This window comes from Hemiscyllium ocellatum, chromosome 7 (assembly GCF_020745735.1).
Source record: "Hemiscyllium ocellatum isolate sHemOce1 chromosome 7, sHemOce1.pat.X.cur, whole genome shotgun sequence".
NCBI lineage: Eukaryota > Metazoa > Chordata > Chondrichthyes > Orectolobiformes > Hemiscylliidae > Hemiscyllium > Hemiscyllium ocellatum.
This window is the reverse complement of record NC_083407.1, coordinates 51,860,525-51,880,878: the sequence shown is the minus strand read 5'-3', so window position 1 is coordinate 51,880,878 and position 20,354 is coordinate 51,860,525. Positions and strand designations below refer to the sequence as shown.

The following is a 20,354-nucleotide window of genomic DNA, read 5'->3' as shown; positions in this document are numbered from 1 at the left end:
CATTTCAGGCTTGTTATCACTTAAGGTGCCTTAGATTACTGGCAGTGCGACATTGTAAATGTATTCTTATTGAAGCTTTCAGATCATCATCAAAGAGGAACTTTAACATTGTGAGCTCAGAGCTGATATGAATCTACAGTGCTTTTGCATATGACAGTATCATTGTAGACCCCTGAGTCATACATGGAGGATGCTATTTATAAATAGGAAAACAGCCACTCAAAGCAGCAAACCTACAGAAATGCAGAATATTAGTTGGCTATTTGCCTGGAAGACCAGGATCTGACAGATGCCTATGAAGGCCCAGCAGTCCCATGGTACTTAGCGAGGAGTCCGGTAAGGAAGGGTGCCGCATTGGACACAGAAAGGATGGTGACTGTTGCTGTTGAGACTGTGAATTTTGTTCTTGTTCGTGGTCCAAAAATGTGGCAAAATTATCTTCTGATATTGTGTTGAGATGAACCCCACTTGACAAAGACTCTTTGGATTTCAGTTTGGATTTTTCAAAGTCTGGAAATTCTGGACTCTGAAAGAGAGAAGGAAACATAAAATCTGAAATAGAAATATCACCATAAATTATATTTCAGATCTTATACTTGCAATGGATACAGAACTTTTGTTACTGTTGATTAGTCATTGGAAGATATGTCTTCCATTGCAGAAATTGCAAGTTTGAAATCCAGGATTATTGCAGCTAACACTTTTGTCAATGAAATTCCTGCATTCAAATGTAATGCTGGAATTTAGGATGGAACTGAATTATACTAGGTTTCAGGGGGATTTCACCAGGGGAAGACAGACTATGGTGGGATCCTCTTTAATAAAGCCAGCTTCAGGTTATCGAGATAAATTCACAATTATGTTAGCTAAAGGCATGTGTTTTATAAGATAATGGGTCTGAAAGGGTTAATGTTAGAGACTGCATTTGGCTCCAGTCAATCTAATGACTTCAGACAATCTTGTGTGGAGAAAGAGGTGTCTAATTTGAGATTTCAATAAGATCAGCTATGTCGTTGGTGGTTCCGGATAGCTTCAGTAATTATGTGTTACTAACCAATGTAACATGTACCTTTTGCTACTGTACAATAAACTACAGCTTGGTTTTATGGCAAATGCTTCTTCTTGCTAAGAATTACTATCTGAGTGGTCTATCCTCTATCACTTTTAACAAAATAAGCCCTTACTCACAGAATAGACGGGAGAATTGGTGACAGTGCTCTAGCTCAACAATTAGCAGGTAGTGGTTTGTTCTGTAACACATACTACATGGTGATCACTGGTGGAATCTACTTAAGTATCTGTTAAGACGGTTCTACCGTCCCCGTGTTCGTTTTCGGAGGAATGAGACACCGGGTCAGATTCTAAGAAACAGACTGCTTTATTCGAGAGAGAATCGGTTACAGCTAGACCTTTGTCTGGCTGGAGAAGGCGTTCTGACCCCTTTGTTCTAAGTTGTTTATTCTTATACCCCCCCTTATCCCTGCAGCGTTCCCTTATTTGGTAATGAACGGTTTTAAAATTTGTCATTGGCCCCAGTCTCTTATCAGTGTTTGACCATGCCGTATTTGGCTATCAGCTAGCTCAACTTGTTATGTGCCAGATGGCCCCCTTTGTTCTGTTTTCTCAAGTTTTACTGCTCCTTCAGTACTTTTCCACTGGTTCAGTTATCTCCCTCAGACCTCGTGTCTGTTTCCCCCTCTGGGGCCTCCTGGGCACCTCAGCCTGAGAGCTGTTTCTATCTAACATTTTAGAGTTACATTTGTCAGGGTGTTAATCCTACCTAACATTCAAGTGTTTAGTGCTTTTATCTAACATTTTAGTGTTAGTGTTACTTTCATCTTACATTTGCCTGAGTGTTAGTCCTACCTAAGACTACCTAACAGTACCTAAAGGAGAAAATGAGAACTGCAGATGCTGGAGATCAGTCGAGAGTGTGTGCTCAAAAAACAAAGCAGATCAGGCAGCATCTGAAGAGTAGGAGAGTTGACATTTCAGGCATAAGCCCTCCATCTGGAGATAAAGGGCTTTTGCCTAAATTGTTGATTCTCCTGCTCCTCTGATGCTGCCTGACCTGCTGTGCTTTTCCAGCACCACACTCTCAACTTAAGTACCTGAAGGCACAATAATGAAAAGAAAAAAATCTATTTAATCCAGGATAAAAAAGAATCAGAAAACAAATGAGTTGACTACTTTAATGTTATAAATACCATCAATGCCTTAAAAATTCTAGGTCAGTCAGCAATGACAAACACTTGAACAGATAGGCATTCATCAGAACTTGTTTGCTTTAGGCTAAAATATAGATAAGAGAGGATTGAGGTATGTGCTTCACCACAGAACTTGGTTGGCTGAGGAATTGATGCAGTTCACTGCAGTTCCAGTTTTTGAAGCATGTCTCAGGTGGTTTAAAGCATTCTTAGTGTGAAAGAGTGAGGCAGAATTCTAGATGTGTAAAAACATATGTGTAAGTAGATGGAATGAGGAATAGTTCACGCCTTCCACCCTAAGGACATTAAGTGGTAATATTATTGGTCTTAATAAACTGCTGATGAAATACTGTAATTTGTTATGCTTAATGAAAAGTGTTGCCGATAAAGGGTCAGCATTAACATTTTGAACATACACTCTAAAAGGCATCAAATATATTTCATTAAACCTCCAGTTAATGTCCTTAGGGAAGGTTTAGTGTATGCCTACCCCTGCACTTGCTCACCACTTCAATGAACCTCAATTTCATGGAAAATTCCCCTCAACCCCTTTAGGTGTAATACTCTTAAGGATTAAAAGAGAAAAATCATGGCATGTGCTTAATAGGTGGGAATTTAAAAATAAATTGTTTCCTATCATTCCATCTTCCAGCATATCTTCTATAGGCACATGCTTAAATTGCCAACTTCTACCCTCCATTCCCCCAGTTACTTGAGATAATGGAATTGCTCTTGGTCAGGCCTTTAGAAAGTTTAAATCATAATATCCAATATGGATATTCACCTGTGGTGTTGTTGGAAAGCTGTGTTCTGACCTTACAGATGCTACTGGTTGGACAGTCTGTGCCATCCTTGCAGATGATCTTTGATAGTCCCTTGTGGCTGTTACCATACTATATGCAGGAGGTCCTGACATGGATTGTCGTTGCAGTAACTGTAAGATGGTGTGAATGTCAGTAGACAGTTGTGTTTCCAGCCTAAAAAAAAACACCGTATGCTTAATTTTTGTATCTTTCTTACATTCTGTACACATATTTAGAACAAATTACTTTTTGTCAGTATTATGAAAAAACTTGATTTTAATGATAATAAAGAGCTGAGTTGTTACTTGTTTAAAAATATTCCATGAAATAAAGATATATTGTATGTAATCATTGAGAAATGTTCAACTATGTATCATTAAAAAAGTTCTCTCTTGAAGTAATGCTATGCAAATAAATTTAATCATCTTAATCTTCTCTCTGCAACTTTTTGCATTAGGGATCAGCATGTACATAAAACAGTACCTCAGTCTTCAGGCCACCAAAATGCTTCTTTGGATGCCTGTTTATAGGATTTGCTTAGAAATATAACACAGAATTAAGCCTTTGTGCCCAAATACAGTCTTTTCTGATCATACCTACAAGCCTATTTCTCCATCACCTTAACTGTTTTTCATTCATCCAAGTGTCTAAATTAAATATTATTGTTAATCTAGTTTTTGTATCAACCACTGACTCTGAAGTATTCCACGGACTCACATCTCTGCCTCAAGATTTTCTCCATTCCTCTGTTCCATATCTCTTACACTTAAAGCTATACCTCTGCACACTAATCTTTGAGTTCTCAATTGTTGAAACAGTCTGCTTCGATCTAGTTTGTCCCATTATTTCATAACTTAAAACATGTCTAGTATTTCAATTTATTTGTGTTACTTAAGTGGTTTTCTGTTGCATCTAGTTCTGAAGTCTCAGCATCCCAAAACTGCAAACAGTAATTCAACTGAGGTCTCAATAAAGTTTATTTTACTTGATTAAGCACTATCTTTGGCTTTGTTTTAATCTTATACCTCTGGAACTGAAAGCTAGAATTTTATTACATTTTCTTTGTAAGACTTATCAATTTGAGATATCTGATGCAACATTATATGAACACATTCCTGTGACATACTGCTTTACTCAGCATTGAGCCTACTTCCACTTGGAATATAATTACTGCTTTTCCTTACACTCATAGTGACAGTGAATTTAACTGCCACTTCTTCTCCATTTGACCTTTTAGAGAATTAACTATATCTTCTATTTCAATATGATCTGTAAACAGAGATACAATTCCCTCTTGGCTTATATCCAAGTCGTTGGTAGATACAATGAAGAGTGGTAGCTTCAGCAATGAGCCCCATTACATAATTCAACTACCCTGAAAGACTGCTCTGGCCTTTTCCTCTATGTTTCTTCCCTATAATCAATTTTCAAACCAATTTGCTGTTAACATACTATTATAATCGGGTTAGGTAGATATTGGAAATTAAATCTGAATGTTTAATTTTAACTAATAAAACTATATCTAACATTTCATCCTTTAAAAGAAAACAAGCAATCTTTATTAGATATGAAAGAATTAAATTTAAAAAAACATGATTAACTTAACATTATGGCTTGTATTTTCAGCTCAGAGTTGTTAAGTGAAGTTAGAGCTACAGAAATTGTGCTGCATCAGGTAAGAGGATAGCTCCTGGACATGTTTCAAGATAGAGTCACACCCTTTAGATTAATTACATTAAATTTACTTTGTAGTTAGGAACAGGAGACTATGATTGTGTTAAGGAAGTTAACATAGCCCAGTATATATTTGGAGGAGCTTCAGACAAACCCTTTGCTCCAATAGACATGAAGTTCTTGCTCAGGTACAGACTGCAGAGAAGAAGAAGCAATGTAGTACAGAGCATCATTCAAGTGGCTGGAGAAGAGCAAAATGTGGTAGTATTGAAGGATAGCATAGTTAGGGTAATGGAACCATTCTCTTCAACAAAGACAGAGTACATGAGGCTTTGTTGCCTTGCTTGTGCCAAGATTCAGTACATCTCTTCTGGGATAAACGGGAACTCAGGGAAAGGATCCAGTTATCATGGTTCATGTAGATATCAATAACATAGGTAGATTTAGGAAAGAAGTTCTGCAGACAGGTTACAAGAAGCTCAGGGCTAATCAAAAAGCAGGAACATCATGTTAACAATCTCAGAATACCTGGGTCATGTGTAAATTGACATAGAGTATAGAAAATTAGAAAGCTAAATGCATGACTCAAATACTGGTGTAGGCAAAATGAGTTCAAACTCATGGGGCATTGCCACTAGTACTGGGGAGAGAATGTGTTGCTCTATTGGGACACATTTTATGTTGGAACCAGTGTCCTAGTAAATTGTATATTTATGGTTGTGGACGGGGCTTGACAATAATCAGCTGGGTGGGGGTGCAGGGTTCTTTGGAGGGAAATGGAAGAAACAGAAACAAAAGAAAGAGCAAAGGGTGCAGGGTAGTAAAGAGGCAAAGTATGACAGGCAGCGGCAGGAAATATAAGCAGCAAATTGCAACAGTAATTAGAATCAGAACAAATATTGATGGCAAAAAGTCAAAACTTAAGACTCTATCTGAATGCATGCAGTATTTTTAATAATAGAGATGAATTGACAGAACAAATGGAAATAAACAAATTTGACTTGATAGCTAATGCAGAGAAAACCCCCCCAAAGAAGTGTGAATGCTGGAAATCAAGAACAAAAATCAAAATTGCTGGAAAAACACAGTAGGTCTCGCAGCATCTGTGGACAGAAAGCAAAGTTAACATATCATGTACAGTGACCCTTCTTCAGAACTTCTTCATATCTTTAAAATGTCTTAATCTGCATATTGACTGAACAAAGAAGATGGGCAAAGGTCATATGGAAGACAAATTTGTAAAATGCATTGAGGTTTTTTTTTAGAGCCGTACATTTCACAACTAACTCAGGAACAGCTATTTTAGATCTAGTAGTGTGTAATGAGATAGGATTAATTAGAGATCTTGTAGTTAAGGATCCACTGAGGGGTAATGTTTACTACATGGTTGATGGGAACCAACTTGGGTGTCAAACCAGTGCCCTCAATTTAAAAAGGGCAATTACAGAGGTATGAAGAGTTGTCTAGATTGGGCTGAGAAACTAGGCTAAAGGAGAAGTCAGTGGATGAATAGTAGTAGACATTTAGATTAGATTCCCTACAGTATGGAAACAGGCCCTTCAGCCCAACAAGTCTACACCGACCCTCCAAAGAGTAGCCCACCCAGACCCATTCCCCTACATTTACCCCTGACTAATGCACCTAACACTATGGCCAATTCACCTGATCTGCACACCTTTGAATTGTGGGAGGAAATCCATGCAGACATGGGGAGAACATGCGAACTCCACACAGTTGACCGAGGCAGGATTTGAACCTGGGTCCCTGGTGCTGTGAGGCAGCAATGCTAACCACTGAGCACTGTGCCACCCCACAATAGTTTGTGGCAATGAGCAAAACTTTATTTTAGTCAAAGAGAAGGACTTGACAAGAATGATGAACTATCCATGGTTAACAAGGACAGCATCCATTCAAAACTAAAGAATTGCAAAGTGGTGAAAACCAGGGGTGGGCCAGAGGACTGGGATTTTTTTAGTAACCAGCAGAGGATGATTTAAAAAGTGATGCAAAGGGAAAGAGCTTCAACTGGTACATAAAAAGAGAGTAGCTAAATAAAGTGTGAGATGATTGGAGAATGTGACTGGGAAATCACTAATGGTGAACAAGGAAACTGCAGATAATTTGAACTAATATTTTGCATTGGTCTTCATGATAATGTAAATATCTCAAGTAACAAGCTGCTCAAAATCTGAGTTTTCTTGTTCTGAAGGATGTTGAGGTTGCAAGCATCAGAATAGGCTCACTATTGTGCAGGCAACACATGGCCCTTCTTGTTTAAATTCTCTGTTTCTTAATGTATTACCAACAATGCTGTACTGTCATTTATGTGTATGTGAGTTCTGACTGGTTTACATTACTAAAGGCCTGGTCTGCTTTTAATATTGCTCACATAGGTTCATTATAACTATGACCACTGGATCCAGCCACAGCAGGGATTATTGATACTGAGGTTGTGGAGCAACAGGGGTGCAGAGGAATTGGACGGCAATAAATGTACTAACAAGCCCAGAATCAGCAGTGACCTCCAGTGGCAGCTGAACAACTTCCACATAAAGAAGTCATGGCTGAAGGCCCCCTTAGGATACAAAGTTGCTAAAGGAGGCCCTAAGTCTAATGTCTTGATCCCATTTTCTAAAGATGAGCAACGTACAGTGGTACTGCAGACTGAAGATGTACCGAGCACTATCACAGACCAGTGTCATATCTGCTGGGGCTGGACTTGTGACCTCAATGAGTGGGTGGCCATCTTATCCCAGCGGCTATCAAGGTGACAGTCCCACTAAATGTTTCTGCTCTGGCTGCTTCTAACATTCCATTGCAGACCTGTATGCGATCTCTCAATCTTCAAACCGCAAATGTATCAAGAATGGTACTGATGCAATCTGTGCCAGGTCACAGCATTTCCTCTTGCTTCCAGTGACAAGGTCAGTGCTGCAGTCTGGGCAGTAGCCTTGTCAATGAAGCTGGCTTCCCTAAGGTGCAGGGTACTATTGATTGTGTCTTAAGATGTCATTTCATAACGCAGCTGACTTTATCAATAGATAGGACTTTCATTCAGCAAACGTACAATCACCTGCAGTCATTGATGCTGCATCTCAGAGGTCTGTGCCGCATACCCTGTAACGTGCCAACTCTTATATCTTTGTGAACTCTCAAGGTCCTGTTTCATTCCTAGGGTTCATGCCTTCAAGGATGCTTACTGGGAAACAGAGGTTATCCTATCCAACCAAGGCTGATGATTCCATCACACAATCCTGACTGAGACCAAGCATAGATGAAATGTGAGCCCCTAGGCTAATGTGGAGCAGATAGGCCTCCTGAGGGTGAAGTTCTGATGCTTGAATCCAAAGATCCAGACAGAGTGTACCGCATAATCCATGCATGCTGTGCTCTATACAACTGGAGCAGGCAAAGACGGAATGTGATGGACTCTGAAGAGTTGGGAGAATAGCAGCTGTGTTTTGAAGATAAAGACATTGATATTTAGCTGAGTTTTTTTCAGTTAAATTCTGTCCATTAGCTCTGTTTCTACAGATGCTGCCAGACTTGCAATTTCCTTTAATTACTAACTTAGACCTGAAAGGTTGGACAGAATTACACAATTGCAGAAAATGTGGAGAGATAATAGAATTTAGAACCCCTACAGGACAGAAAGAGGCATCACAAGTGGAAGGTATGTTGTTTCCAAGGCTAGAATTGAATGAGTCCCTGACGCTGTGATGCAGCAGTGCTAACCACTGAGCCATCATTCCACCCTTGAGAAGGAGGGATACCATCTTCAGCATGCCCTCATAGGTATGGAGAATAAGTGAAGAATTCCTATAGAAATCTATTCCTTGAGTCAAAATTCACAGGACTAGGTTCCAAACCTTATGTTGATGTCCAATAGTGCAGACATCAGCCAATGATTGCATGCGTTGGGAAAGCTGTCAGTATAATGGAGTGAAGCTGGTTCATGGAAAGAAGTGCACTCAGTGGAGAAAGAGACATGTATTTGGAGTTGTTTGTAAACCATATGTTCAAAGAATCCTACCAAACTGTGATGATAATTTTGACAAGGCCTGCCCTCTTTATAACTAATGTTATGACTTTGACGTGTACACTTCCGCTATCACACAACTTGTAGTACAGGGAGAACTTCTTATATTTACCAATTAATGTGGAAAGTATGTAGCAAGCAAAATGCAACTACCTCTCAAGAACTGACAAATGCCAAGGTGTTTAACATCCTTGTTCTTCAAGGGATATGTAGTGTTGATGAATCCAGAGCTTTCAAGCTTTGCAGTTATGGCCTTAAGCTCATTGCAAAAGTGAATCTTGAAGTATAGCATTGTAACCCATTACAGCACAAATTGACTGAGAGTCAAAGGGTCCACATTCTTCGTGAAAGGAGATTACAGTTTCTGCACAAGTGGAATTTCATAGTCTGTCTGAAATAGGGCTGGAGATACTGGGATCACACTGTTCAGTACACTGTGAGTAAATGTGGCTGATAAGGGTTGGCTGCAGGCATCAAGGCATTTTACCAAACAATATTGATACATGACAGTTCACTTTGAATTTTAACTTGTAAAGCTTCTGGATATGTCACACAAGCATCCATGAAGAATAATTTATTATGTTGTCTTCAAATGCATAAAAAACCTTACTGCAACAAAGACATGTTGAAAAAAGGCTTTTGCTGTTTGCTGCATTTAATCTTTACACAAAAACAGTGGAGAAATTTTCTCTAACAATATTATGAATCAACAATATTTTAACTTTGATATAAAGAATGTTCAACTCAAGGCAAGGACTGATTAGCAATAGTCAGCATGGCTGTGTGTGTGGGAAATCGTGTCTTTCTAACTTAATTGAGTCTTTTGAAGAAGTAACAAAGAGGATTGATAAGACAGAGTAGTGGATGTGATCTTCATGGACTTCAGTGAAGCGCTCAACAAGGTTCCTCATGGTAGACTGGTTAGCAAGGTTAGTTCACATGGAGTACAGGGAGAGCTAACTATTTGATACCAAACTGGCTTGAAGGTAGAAGACAGAGGGTGGCGATGGAGGGTTGCTTTTCAGACTGGAGGGCTGTGACCAGCGGTGTGCCACAAGGAACAATGTTGTATCCATTGGCTTTTATATAAATGATTTGAATGTGAATATAACAAATATTTACAAGTTTACAGAGGACACCAAAATTGGAGGTGTAGTGGACAGCAAATAAGATTACCTCACAGTAAAACGGGATCAGATGGGCCAATGGGCCGAGGAGTGGTAGGTGCAATTTAATTTAGATAAATGTGAGGTGCTGTAATATGGAAAGGCAAATCAGAGCAGGACTTATACACTTAATGGTAAGGTCCTGGGAAGTGTTGCTGAACAAAGAGACCTTGGAGTGCAGGTTCATAGTTTCTTGAAAGTGGAGTCCTAGGTAGACAGGATAATGAAAAAGGCATTTAGTATGCTTTATTTTATTGCTGAGTACTTTGAGCACAGGAGTTGGGAGGTCATGTTGCAGCTGTACAGGACATTGGTTAGGCCACTTTTGGAGTGCTGCATTCATTTCTGGTCTCCCTCCTATCGGAAGGATGTTGTGAAACTTGAATAGGTTCCAAAAAGATTTAAGAGGATATTACCAGGGTTGGAGGATTTGAGTTATAGAGAGATGGTGAATAGGTTGGGCTGTTTTCCCTGGAACATTGGAGGCTGAGGGGTGACCTTATTGAGTTCAAAATATCATGAGGGACATGGATGCGTTGAATAGCCAAGGTCTTTTCCCCAGAGTGAGTGAGTCCAGAACTAAAGGGCATAGGTTTAGGGTGAGTGGGGAAAGATTTAAAAGGGATGTAAGGGGCAACTTCTTCATGCAGAGTGTGGTGTAGGTGAGGAATGAACTGCCAGAGGAAGTGATGGAAGCGGGACAATTACAACATTTAAAAGGCATCTGGATGCATACATGAATAGGATGAGTCTAGAGGGATATGGACTAAATGCTGGCAAGTGGGACTAAATTAATTTAAGATATCTGGTCGGCATGGACGAGTTGGACCGAAGGGTGTGTTTCCATACTGTACATCTCTATGACTCTATAACACAAATTTTCTTGCAGTATCATTCGAAATATTCTCCATAATTCTGAAATTATAATATAAAATATGTTTTTAAGTTCTTTTATATGATATGTGTCTCTGGTAAGGATAGCATTTGCTGCCTAAGCCAAATTGCCTGTGAGATGTTTATCTACTTATTTCAGATTTCTAGCACTTGCAGTATTTTGCTTTTAAAGCACTACTCATATTGTTTTCAAATTTTCGTATTCAAAAGTGAAGGGCACTTTTAGGAATTGACACAGACAATTTAGCAAGATATCTTCCTTCCATTACTATTTTTAACTCTGTGCAAGGGGTGAGGTTGGAATGACCAAAATAGAGCCTGAAGATATGATTACCTGCTGAGGTGTTCCTGAAGTAAATCTAGTCTGTGCTCCACTTCTCCATATGTTATATCGCTTTCAGACTCTGAGACACCACGGGCTGCTTGAGAGGAGGCTGACTGCGTTGACATATCAGGGTATTCTGCTGACTTTCTCTCATTAGCATCTGACAAAACATGTTTTAAAAAAAGTCAAAAATTAACATAACCATTTTTAACATTTATTTTGTTACTTTCGAGAATTCCTCTTGCAATAGCAATCCCAGGAAAGGACAAAGGCAAAATGTTGCAGATATGTATTAACTATAAGTAATATCTTTGTTAACTATCTACTATTGGTTTTTATAGGTATAAAATTATAGTTGTTGAACCATGATTGGATATGTTTTCAGGATTTTTCATGGAGTTTATCACTTTGGGAGGTCAGGTGACATTTCTCATACAATTCTCCCATGCTCACTTTATTGCATCTGCATCCCATCTTTCCAGTGTTACCTTCACACAATCATCCACTCACTAGTGGCAAAAGTGCTCATGGTACCACAACCGTCAGTTCTTCACACCACAGATACCATATTTATACCTGGCTGTACACTGTTTCAAATATAGTGTATTATTGTACAATTTTAAAGGAGATACCAGAGACCTGGACATCTGGTGGATGGAGCAGTGCAGAGGAGTGGCATTCTCTTTCCCCAGGACCACCAGATGAGACCACTGTGTCAGATCCTTCCAGCCTTATCCAAAGTCCGAATCACTGTTTCCCTTGTACAAGGAATGCGCAGCAATGTCACAAGAAGTTTTGTAATCTTCTGCACTTTACATATTAAGTTGCATTTGCTCTGGGACTAAATGTGGACTTTTTGTCTTTGAGACAGTAATAGTCATTAAATGATGACTACATCCAGCTTAGATCTATTGAAAATATCAGAGTTCTGATGAAGAGTCATCTAAACGCAAAATGTTAGCTTGCTCTCTCTCTCCACAGATGCTGCCTGACCTGCTGTGATTTCTAAGATTTTTGTTTTCAGTATGAAGTGTGTCTGCCTGGTTTGCCAGAACTTTAGAAAGTTCCAGGAAACCATCCAAAAATGTATAAAAATAGGGTTCACCTGCCGACTAATCTCTCTTGAGTCTACTGGAAGCCTTTGGAGAAGACCAGCATGGCAAGATGTAGAGACCAGCTGACCATCCAGTGAGAGAGAGAAAGAGAGAGAGAGGAAGAGAGAAAGCAGCTTTGCAGATTCAGACTCAGAGAAGTGAGAGAGTGACTGTGTAAAACTACAAGAGACTCGGGAAGTATTGCAAACCGAAGGAACCAAATAGGTTTCAAAATAGCTTGTTTAGTACTAAAGGTTATTGTGACTTGTTTCCTAATGAGTTTTGTGTTAGTCCTTGCTTGCGTTCATATGAGTTGACTGCTTCGGTATTGTGGTAAATTCATCCGTAACGTTCTGGTTGGAGTTGTCCGATGTGTTTAAGGAGGAATGAGACAACAGGATCAAATCTTAGAAGTCTGCACCGGGTACATTGTGTGGGGCTTTGATGCTTACATCATAGACAACTCTCAGGTTCCTAGTTTGTTTCAGGACTTAAGTGACACCCAGTTGCAGTCAATGAAAGCTGGGTGTAGTGATTATATATTGACTGAAAATTTGTTGTTGCTCAAAAAACAGTCTGTTTCTATTCTTTGAGGCATGTACAGCTATTATTTGCTTCTTTATTGTTTTCTTCTGCTGTTGCTGAATAAAAATGCATGTTTTGAACTGTTTGAAGGCTTCCTTGTGAGACACTTCCACATTGATCAATGCTAAGTGTATGAGCTACACTGAGCTTTGTGTAGACCAGGTTGTAAGATGCAATGGGGATGCATGACTTGGATCTTAAACAATGCTGGATGTGAACTGTACACTTTAATGTGCAATAAGTAAGTTCTGTGTCACCTCTGTGCCCTGGGATGCGTCAGTTTGTGGTTGCCTTCTCACCTTGTGCACGATGAAGGGCAACTCTGGACTACCAATGCTTGATTGTGTGCAGCTGGGTTTCAAACTTGCACTGGCACTAGGGATCAAGTAAGTAGTCAATATTTCTACCTACAGTGACTAGGAGACAACAATGAGCATAGAGCCTTAGGGGCATGATGCACAGGTAATGTGGTGAGTGTGGAATGATAGTGTGAATAAAGCTCATGGAGAGATCTCATGATTTCTGGTAAGATCTGGAGATAGGTCACAGTTTAGCTGAATTGCAGAATAGCCTTAGGGGGACCTATCTTATTCTTTATTCAAAATTGAACAAAGTGATAAGCAAATGCCCATGTTCTATGGTGTTCACTCTGGTTCATATAGAAGGAACTCATACCCAGGTTGTATCACTTACATCAGCAATAAAATTAAACTGAAGTGAATTTGGAAGCACTTGGGAAAATTCAATCAAGAGGGTCACCAATCAGAAAAGTCACTGTTATAAATAGAATGGATAGATAGGTTCATAGTGAACCTGTGAGTAGTAACTGCAGGAGAGAAATATCTTGGGATTGGAGGAGCAATGAGCAGCAGTAAGTCAGTCAGTAAGAGAGCAAACAAACTGCCAAGGAGCGTTTACCATAGGAGCTTCAGCAGTACCGGCACAGGGTTCCTCACAAACTGATGTGTCGTGTCAGTGATGGTGAGGCAGAGGGTCCCAAGTCTTGAGAGCTGACTATTAGGAGGTTCACCTGCTAAGTCTGGGTGGAGGCCTTCTTCTGCAGGGGGTTGGAAGGAAGAGGCTCAAACTGGGTTGGGGGAAAAGAAATGTTGCAAGGAGAATGGTGGAAAATTAGGAAGCAGCTAGGGTGTTAGTGGGAGAGAAGGAGGCTACAAGCAGGCATACCGGGAATTATCTTGAATTGTCTCTTTGACTGTTTAGCTTAATTGCCAGGTTCATTGCATGAACATTTTTCTGTCTCAAAGCTATTCAATGAAATGATCTTCAATATTACATTCAATAAGCTTAAGTATCACTAACATCAGCTTTGCTGAGTTTTGTTCTGATTCCTTACCCAACACCTTCATTCTTCTTTCAGCTTTCCTGCTTTGTATTTCTGATCCTTGTGCAAACCCCAGCCTGCAGCTCTCTTGTATCTCTGAAGGAAAGTCCAATATTCCAGAACATAATGGTTTTTTCTCCTCATCAACAGAGGTAGAAAAGGATGATGATGGTCCACTGTGCTTTTCTTCCGAATCTCTTTTTTTACAATAATTTCGCTGTTCTCCTTGTGAGATATCTTGATTTGCTTCGTGGAACTCATAATCATTTTCATCATCATCATCTGTGATGGCAAATATTATTGAATAAGGTGAGTGATTGCTATGATAAACAAATCAACCTTGGAAAGTAGGCTGACTTTTGATTATTAACTTTACGGATTCCCATTCATCAAAACGGTCAATTTTTGAAGTGAGTTCCATGTAAGCACTGGTAAAGTATTGTATCCATTACATCAAATTCAATTAAAATTAAATTCAGTTTATTGTTCACATTGCACTGTTAGGTTTTCACATAATGATGCAGTTCAGCAATAACTGTAATGAATGATTTAATTCAGCTGTTGCTCAAATATAGTCTGCCAATTAGTTATATTATAACAATCACATTTTGGAAATAAAATGGAACTCTATTTTAAAACAAGCATATTTTCCTACATGCAAAAATTAAATGTTTTTGCTTCTATTTGCTAAATTCTCATTTTAGGACCAATATTAAACATAAGAGATAAATTACCTTCATTTATTTGCTTTTTGAAGGAAAGCTTTCTTCTTCGAGGTCTGGGAATCTCCTCATCTGAATCATCACTTGTTTCTGCTCTGAGCAGCATGTCTGCCTAGAATGTAAAAGAATAGCAGTGGGTGGCATTAGACAAAAGTAATGACAGAAAATGAGACAGAAATATTTCAGTATTTACTGAATCACAATTTAAGGGACATGAATAAACATAAAGGGTAATTTTGACAATAAAATTAAATGTGCAATATTGGCTCATCTGTCCACTTAATGGTATTTTCTAATTAATCTAAATAACAATCACGAGATGTGTAATAGAAGGTTAGTGGGATGGGTCAGATTACTATGACTCAGTTACCATTTATTGAAATAAATTATCTTTCAAATGCTTCATAAATTAGCAAAACCTGATTTAAATCTGCTTTGGTAGAGTTACCATACCAGTCTAATCTTGGCAGTCCATTACATATTATTGAGATAAATGATATTAACATCTGGCTGCTTTTAAACAGGAGAAAATAAGAAATAGAAACTTCAAACCAACTACAGGTGCACCATTCAATAAGGCTGATTTCGACCACAACTCCATCTCATAGAATCAAAGAGTCATAGAGATGTACAGCATGGAAACAGACCCTTTGGTCCAACCCGTCCATGCTGACCAGATATCCCAACCCAATCTAGTCCCACCTGCCAGCACCTGGCCCATATCCCGCCAAACCCTTCCGATTCATATACCCATCCAAATGCCTCTTAAATGTTGCAATTGTACCACCCTCCACCACTTCCTCTGGCAGCTCATTCCAAACACATACCACACTCTGTGTGAAAAAGTTGCCCCCTTAGGTCTCTTTTATATCTTTCCCCTCTCACCCGAAACCTATGCCCTCTAATTTTGGACTCCCCGACCCCAGGAAAAAGACTTTGCCTATTTACCCCTATCCATGCCCCTCATAATTTTGTAAACCTCAATAAGGTCACCCCTCAGCCTCTGATGCTCCAGGGAAAACAGCTCCAACCTGTTCAGCCTCTCCCTATAACTCAATCCTCCAACCCTGGCAACATCCTTGTAAATCTTTTCTGAACCCTTTCAAGTTTCACAACATCTTTCTGATAGGAAGGAGACCAGAATTGCATGCAATATTTCAACAGTCTCCCATGGGGTACCTTGTCGAACGCCTTACTGAAGTCCATATAGATCATATCTACCACTCTGCCCTCATCAGTCCTCTTTGTTACTTCTTCAAAAAACTCAATCAAGTTTGTGAGACATGATTTCCCACACACAAAGCCATGCTCACTATCCCTAATCTGTCCTTGCCTTTCCAAATACATGTACATTCTGTCCCTCAAGATTCCCTCCAACAACTTGCCCACCACCGATGTCAGGCTCACTGATCTATAGTTCTCTGGCTTGTCCTTACCACCCTTGTTAAACAGTGACACCACATTTGCCAACCTCCAGTCTTCCGGCACCTCACCTGTGACTATCGATGATACAAATATCTCTGTAAGAGGCCCAGCAACTCAATTCTCCAGCTTCCCATAGAGTTCTAGGGTCCACCTAATCAGGACCTGGGGATTTATCCATCTTTATGCATTTCAAGACATCCAGCACTTCCTCCTCTGTAATCTGGACATTTTGCAAGATGTCACCATCTATTTCCCTACATTCTATATCTTCCATATCCTTTTCCACAGTAAATACTGATGCAAAATACTGATTTAGTATTTCCCCTCATTTTCTGCCACCTTGCTGATCTTTGAGGGGCCCTATTCTCTCCCTTGTTACCCTTTTGTCCTTAATGTATTTGTAAAAAGACCTTGGATTTTCCTTAATTCTCTTTGCTAAAGCTATCTCATGTCCCCTTTTTGCCCTCCTGATTTCCCTATTAAGTATAGTCCTAGGTCCTTTATACTCTTCTAAGGGTTCACTCGATCTATCCTGACTGTACCTGAAATACGTTTCTTTCTTTTTCTTAACCAAACCCTCAATTTCTTTAGTCATCCATATCTGCATGTTTGCTAATTCTTTTAGTGCCCAAACATCCATTAACTTCTTCTTGAATACCTGTATACTCAAATGAGCATCTATGACTCCCTGGGGTAGAAAGAGTTATGAAATTTCTCCTTATTCTAGTCTTTCTGTGTCTGTGACTTCCTGTTTTAGATTCACAGGAGAATCTTTTCTCTGCATATACCCTGTCAAGAATTTTACATCTTTAAATTTGATCACCTCTCATACTTCAAATTCTAAGGGGTAGAAGTTGAGTTTAATCATAGAACAATTCGTTCATCCCTAAATGATGAATAGGTATTTCAAGCTTGACCACACTAATGCTCTGTATAACTAATGTAAAATTTCTTAACTCCTGTACTATAATTTATTCTGTTAAATTCTAAGAATTGTCTGCAGATGCACCCAGGTCCCTTTGAATGCACACATTTGCTAGAATCTCACTGTTTTAATGATCACACCATTATTATTTATTCTTTTTTCGAAAAGTGAGTAACTTTGTATTTTACCATGACTTACCGTTTTATTATAATTTTATTGGCAGTACTTCATTAGGTATTTTGTATTTTATTTCTAACCTTTCTGTGTCTCATGTAAACAGTACTATAATTGTGCACTGAATTTGTATTATATAAATACGTTTTCAAATGTAAGTATCTTCTCATTTAAAAGTGCCTCAGATTGGATTTTGAAACAACCAAGATAATTCTCACATTATTTACTTTTATACCTGAATTGTGTATATTCCAAAGAAAAATCAATAAAATTGATACTTATAAATCAATAAAATTGATTTTGTCACACCAGTTGTATCAAAACAATTTATTTCTTGATATTTAGAGATTATTAAGAGCAATATGTTATGTTGCCGTAAGTAGGTCTTTTGTAACACAATTCAATGTGTTTGCAGAGAATTGCTAGAATATTTAGCTGGCGTTGTTATGGATGTTTACATTTCTTCAGGTCAATGTGTACCAAGGAATCACCCCAGGGTCATGCTCATCGAAATAATTTCAGTGGATTTCCAATTTGATTCATGTCTGCATCCCCTTCTCAAAACCTGGTGGAGTGTGAGTCATTGTTGAAGCAGGCCTCAGGCACCTGCCTCAGGATAGCACGCCAACTGTATGGCTATATGGCCGACAAAAATATTGAAAGAAAGAAGAGCTTACATTTATGTAGCCCTTTTGTCAATCTCAGTATATCCAAAAGCAGCTTATTGCTAATTAAGAATTTTAAAGTGTGGTGACATTTGTGTCATAGAAAATATGACAGCCAATTTGAACAGAGCAAGATCTCAGAATTAGTAATCTAATAATGACCAAGCCATTTGCTTTTAGCTATTGAATGAGGATAAATATTTGCCAGGGGGAATCTCTCTGCTCTTCTTTGTATTAGCACTATGGGTTCTACCTCTTTCCTTCTCCTATAATGACCTAATTGTCTAATTGTATCAGACAATGTTACTAATTGTTGTTCTCTGATGCTAAGATAAATAATTGGGCAAGAAAATGTAAGTCTCAAGAACTATCTCAGGTGGCACAAGGATTTAACAGGTATAATCAAGCACCATGCTTTCACTAACTGAATAAATCAGCCCCATCTGGGAAGACAAAATCTTTGTAAAATATCCAAACTGAAACAAATCAACTCTGAGAGTGCAACCCACTCTTGGTACTGCTCCAAGTCTCATGTTAGTGTATGCGTTCAGGTGGCTAGAGTGGGACTTGAACTCTCAACGTTCTGACTATGAAGTCAAAATACTACAATTGAGTCATTGCAAGTACCAAAATACTAAATGCTGTTGGGCTGTCTTGGGTAGAATTGATTAATTACACTGCATGCATAAGGTTGGGTAGATAAATTAATGGACCACCATTATGTTTTGAAGTAAATTCCATAAAGTACCAATGGGATGTGGGAGCTAGCAGAATGGCTTCCCATATAATCATGGCTTGGCCTGATGAAATTTATATCAGGTCACTGGTATAAATCCAGAAAGAAATTTGTCCCATTATAACTTTATGTGTGAGCATGTTGATTCAATACTTAAAAAGAATTTGATACTGTGTAACTGTTAAGTCATCATTAAGACTGTTTAATGATTTAGTGTTGTCTGATTTTAATTACTAGGGCATCAATTGTTGTATTGCTTCCAATCGTCTTATAACCAAATTCAAGGCTTTATGTAACAAAGCTGTCTGGCACTGACTGAGCACTAATGAAATAATGTGTTCAAATATATATTGTGTGATGATAAGTATAACAAATTGTCTGATCTGCAAAACACCTGCAACTTTAAGCTTGAGACGTGATTACATTAACAGGGCATAAAGGTCGGAAAAGGAGACCAGAGAGGGAAGAAAAAGAAAATCAGGAAGAAAGGCAAAGACAGAAGGAAGGAAGAAGATTGCATTGACATTGAACCTTTAATATATCACATATTAAATGGCTGAACACATAATTAAGTTATCGCAAATGCTATGAGAAAACGTAAACAGAATAAAACCAATTAAATCACCCAGTATCAATCTAGACACTAAATTTGGATAGAAAGCCACACCCAGAATGACCCTGCAAAATTCCCCTCAACTGGCAGAGCTGTCTCACAGATTGGGAGAAAGTGAGGACTGCAGATGCAGGAGATCAGAGTCAAGAGTGTGGTGCTGGAAAAGCACAGCCAGTCAGGCAGCATCCGAGGAGTAGGAGAATCAATGTTTCGGGCATGAGCTCTTCATTAGGAATGAGGCTTGTGGGCCAAGAGGGCTGAGAGATAAATAGGAGGGGGGTGGGGCTGGGGGATAGGTAGCTGAGAGTGCGAAAGGTACATGAAGGTGGGGGTGTATGGTGATAGGTTGGAGAGGAGAGTGGAGCGGATAGGTGGGAAGGAAGATGGACAGATAGATCAAGTCAAGAGGGTTGTGCTGAGTTGGAAGGTGGGACAGAATCAATTAATTACACTGCACACATAAAGTTACCTGCACTTCCATTAACAAAGACAACATGGGGTAAATGGATTCCTTCTGTACTGTCAATTTTTTTGTGATTTTTTTTCCCCATTGGATTACAGGTTTATTACATTCCAAAATGGCTGGCAACCAATTTAATACTTTTCAAATGTGTGTACTCTGGTAATAATGGAAAATGCTGCAGCCAATGTATGCATAAATTGTAATTGACAACCAAATAATCTATTCTTAGTGGTCTTAAAGAAGGGTGAATCTTGCTTCAGGTCACAGTACTTCACTGCTCCTCTTCAAACAGTGCCATAGGAATCATGTGAGAGGGCAGTGTTGGTGTTAAGCCTATTTTTTTTACTAGTCCTCATACACCTTTTCAGTAGAAATCAGGCTTAAACTAATGTGCTTTAACAGTTAAGGAAATAAAATTCCTCGTCAATAAAATTCCTACTAAAAACTGTAAATAAGAACATCCATAATTTTATAAGTTTGCCAGTCTCAAACATCACAATAA

The 20,354-nt window shown here is 38.9% G+C and overlaps 1 protein-coding gene across 1 annotated transcript in view; it reads right to left on the bottom strand.

The window, feature by feature from the left end:
- Positions 1-259: 259 nt before the first annotated feature.
- Positions 260-20,354, bottom strand: part of LOC132817349 (potassium voltage-gated channel subfamily H member 7-like) — a 457,758-nt gene continuing 437,663 nt past the window's right edge. The window contains exons 12-16 of the mRNA XM_060827757.1: positions 14,864-14,963; positions 14,142-14,411; positions 11,118-11,268; positions 2,992-3,184; positions 260-526 (exon numbers count right to left, since the gene is read on the bottom strand). Coding sequence (XP_060683740.1) covers positions 260-526; positions 2,992-3,184; positions 11,118-11,268; positions 14,142-14,411; positions 14,864-14,963 — 981 coding nt within the window. The remainder of the gene's footprint in view (positions 527-2,991; positions 3,185-11,117; positions 11,269-14,141; positions 14,412-14,863; positions 14,964-20,354) is intronic.